The sequence below is a fragment of the Limulus polyphemus genome, unplaced genomic scaffold, assembly GCF_000517525.1.
Source record: "Limulus polyphemus unplaced genomic scaffold, Limulus_polyphemus-2.1.2 Scaffold3551, whole genome shotgun sequence".
NCBI classification, from domain to species: domain Eukaryota; kingdom Metazoa; phylum Arthropoda; class Merostomata; order Xiphosura; family Limulidae; genus Limulus; species Limulus polyphemus.
In genome coordinates this window covers 77,682-81,964 of record NW_013669161.1, presented here as the reverse complement: position 1 = coordinate 81,964, position 4,283 = coordinate 77,682, and the positions used below count along the sequence as shown (strand labels likewise).

At 31.1% G+C, this 4,283-nt stretch overlaps 1 protein-coding gene across 3 annotated transcripts in view; it reads left to right on the top strand.

Moving 5' to 3' along the window:
• LOC111088330 overlaps positions 1-3,597 on the top strand; it is a 34,676-nt gene extending 31,079 nt beyond the window's left edge. For all 3 annotated transcript variants that reach the window (XR_002612875.1, XM_022398131.1, XM_022398130.1), the window contains exon 3: positions 1,547-3,597. Coding sequence is in view for 2 of the 3 variants with exons in the window: in XM_022398131.1 (XP_022253839.1) it covers positions 1,547-1,640 (94 nt within the window). In the remaining variant the exon portion in view is untranslated. The remainder of the gene's footprint in view (positions 1-1,546) is intronic.
• The last annotated feature ends 686 nt before the right edge of the window (positions 3,598-4,283 follow it).

The window sequence follows — 4,283 nt, the reverse complement described above, 5'->3', positions numbered from 1 at the left end:
CATTGCATATAATGCAGGCTATTATGTTCTGCTGTTTTTATATTAATATAGACAACTGTTTAATATCTCCTTCAGATAATTACATTGCATGTTCTGCTGTTTTTTTATATTAATATAGACAACTGTTTAATATCTCCTTCAGATAACTACATTGCATGTTCTGCTGTTTTTATATTAATATAGACAACTGTTTAATATCTCCTTCAATTTACTACATTGCATATAATGCAGGCTGTTATGTTCTGCTGTTTTTATATTAATACAGACAATGTTTAATATCTTCAGATAATTACATTGCAATAAAAAACAGCAGAACATAATAGCCTGCATTACAAAAATACTATAGTGTAATTGAAAATATTTTACTCAAGTTATGTATAAGTCAAAACGCTGTTATCAAAAACATGCATGGTGAATGTTAAAATAAAATATAGAACAGAGGAAAAGCAAGAACAGTAGAATACAACATGCACATAGACCAAAATATAATAATATAGAAACACGCTTATTTCATAATAATGTCTCAGATTTTTTGCCGCTCGTTCCAGTCTTGAACATAACACTGATACTATTAACCCATACAAACGTTGTATATTTATTTTCTTTATTTTGACAATTTTTTTGTATTAGTTGTCTTGCTTTCCCGCGATTCCTAATTATTTAAGCTATATAGTAATTTTTGTTATTTTTTTACTCAGTAAAAGCAAACAAAAACTGCACCGATAGAAGCTGTACAAACAGTAAGTAAATGTATGCTGTTTCCTGTGAATATATACATTTTCATCGACTCTTCATACAAGGAGCTGATGGCCTTTAAATACAATATTAGTATTAAAGCTCTTACATTCTGGTGACTTAGAGATAACATTTGGGTTCAATCCTTATGGTGATCACGACGAAGATATAGCCGCTTTGTAATAATACAAATTATAAATTTCTTACATGTACTTCGAAACATCAGTGGCTGTTAGGGAGTGCATTGTATTGTTTATATAAAAGCTTTATTTGCTGCAGGGTAAACTCGGTGCAATACTTTCTCAATAAAAGTTACATTATGAATATAATTTTCGAAAACGATCATTTCAAAACAACTCCAAAGAAATAAGTGTTATACAACCTTCTTTAAATGATCTGTACTGGTTGCTGAATTATTGTTCCATGGTTCTTTTCAAATTGTATTTTTATTCAGCTTGGTAAAGAAAGGCATTTACTCCACTATGTAGTTCAGAAACAACCTACAGATTGCAACTACACTACTATAACATCCCAGTAGCGCAAAACTACACAATGGGATCTGTCCACCGCGGGGAATCGAACTCGGATTTTAGTGTCATAAGTCCGTAAACTCACCCCTGACCCACCAGGGGATATAGAGAGGTATACTGATCACTATTGATTATATTTCTTTGATTACATTTTAACGTTTTCTATTCTCTCTTATAATATTTACTTCGAATAAAAATTTCTTATATATATATATATTGACACTAACTCTAGACATTATTGTTCTATTGCTAAGTAAATAGTTTTTCTCTAATTTCTTCAGAAGTCCAATAAACCCACGCAAGAAGAACCTTCCACCGCTTGCAAGTACAGAAACTTTGTCTCCATCGGTCGTGAGTCTCAATACTGCTGTCTAGAGGTTTGATAGAAAATGTTTCTATACTACCGAAAGAAACCTCGTCCTTCAGAAAAAATACAATCACTAGTTTGCATTAAAATAAAAATGACTATAAAAATTAATAAGTATTAATTTTTGCAGTAAAGAAACATTTTAACATAAACTATTGTTACTTGATGTTAGAACATGTCTGGTGACGTAAGATGCAATACGCCGTATAATTCCATATGTGTTAATAATCTGGTTACCATGCCGAAAATGGAAATATGGCATATAATGTTCTGTCGCTAAGTTAGTTATGTTACGTGAATACTGTTTTTTACTTGTTGACAAGAAACGTCTATCCAAACTTATAAATCACATGTATTTGTTTCTCACTGCAGCGTAAGTAATAATGTGAAAATCATTTTAAGACATAATTTTTTAAATATACAAATCGAAGTACATATCTTTCTTGTGCTTCAGTGGTCGCGAAAAGGGACGTTTGGTCAACCATTGGCCACTTCCGTTTAGACCTATTCTATAAATTTTAAATATTTATTTCATGCTGTTGTTGCGTTCGTGTGGTAATATTCATATTACAGTGAATCTAAATATTGGGGAATTGCCATATAAATTGTTCTAAGTGTAGAGGGACAAAACGTAAAGATTTCTAGATATAACTTTTTTTTTCTCTTCTTTTTTGAAAAGTGAATTTATAAGTAATTATATCATGTTTAAAGCTTCTACTGTAACAAGATGTCGGAAAACAAGCTTGTTTTTGCAAATGTTATGAATCATTGCCCCAGGACCTAAGCATCTTAAATTATATTATGTGTAAAAGAAAAATATTTATGAAGTATTTCTTGTCAGTTTGGTTTTGACTTTGCAATGGTTTATGAAAGTTGAATCAACGTCTAACCCATACGGAGATTTTGCTAAAACCTACATCAATTACTTCTAAACATTCTAGACATTCATACGTGAATCATCTAAAGATTTCATTGAAATATTCATGTATTCAAGTCTTCTGAAAAGTTCACTTGAATGTTCTTGTGCGGATCGTCAGAACATTTCTCAATAATGTTTATGTGAACATCAGAATATTGTACTCGGATTTTCACGAACTTCTGGGGATTCAGGGGGATACAATCTAACGTAAACTAATTTAATTTCAATAAAAAGCTCAAAGAAAGTAAAAAATGTAGTTCTTTTCCACCGCGATTTTTATATTAGTTGTGGTTGTAACGTCGTTTGTTGATTTGAGTATTCAAAATCGTTTTAATATAACGTATTCAACCCTCTGTATTAATCTGTTTTGTGACTAGAATTACTTTTTGTTTCTTGTTTACATGTATTATAGCTATTAAAATAAAGATTGTGGATCCTAAGGTAACCATGATGCTAAGGCAGAAATTTACCGCATTAAACCAAAAATAGTTTCCACTAAAAATATTAACTTGAACAGATTTAAAACACTAAATAAAGTGTAAAACATGTCACTCTTCAGAAGTCAAAAAAAAGATATTTAACTATGGATATGGTTTTCTGTGTTCTCTTGCAAGTTCGTCTGAATTTTCTAATGTACTTGAAAACTGTTTGTAGTTTCATTTTTCAAGTTTAATGTATGAGAGGAAGACGGTTTTTTACTCAAAAATACATTCTGAGTTACTAACGTTTTTAAATGTACAGCGAATGTTTACAATTTCATTGGTCGTGTTGAATGTAAAGGGGAAAAGGAGGTTTGTACTTAAAGAACTCAATTCTAAGAGTGGATCTGTGATCTAACAACCCGTCCTTAATACTCGTGAACTTATAATCTCATTAGAAGCACAATCTACATGTTTCTGGTTATTTGCTTATTAATGATATAATAAAATGTGACCTTCGAGAATGAAATTCTTGATCAATATTTTAACTGTTGGTTCTTTCCAGTGTGCTGCGTTCTGTGTTTAATTGTGCCAGAAGATATTTGACAAATAAAAGTCAGAATAATAGAAAGCCTTGTTTCTCGGTAATTAACTACATTCTCGATGTTGGAAGTAACGTAAAACAACTCTTACAAAATATTCAATTATGTAACGTTAGAAATACTCTACTTTATTTCTCACATTTTGTCACCAGAAGTATGAACACTTGAACAAACATTTTTCTCTAAAGACATATACGATTCCACTGAATGGTATTTAAAACTGTAGTATTGGTATGAGGTTTGTTTTACGTGATGATAGACAATACATTTTACATGGTAAACGCTCATACTTATTACTTCTTCTACCTTAGAATGTAAGCTTGAAATTCAAAGTCTTTGTTTTAAGAGTAGATACTTAACAGATCATGGAAACAGATAAACCAATAAGCTGTATGAGCAGTGAAGTTATTAAAGCTTAGTGGAATCTGTAAAAGGAATGCAAACAACACAGTTCAATAAATTTTGATAGAGTAGTGCACAAGGAAGTGCAAACATATTTAACGAAGAGAAACAGCCAGTAACCAGTGAAAATTCTTTATTTCCCCAATGTTTCACCTTAGGGCTTTATCAAAAGATGGACACTCTACTGAACACAAGTCCAGTCTTAAACAGAACAAAACAGCTGATGTAACTCTAAATGATAACAATCAGGCCTTATGTATTGTCTGACATGTGACCACATTATCAACAATAAAGGTTCGATAATATAAA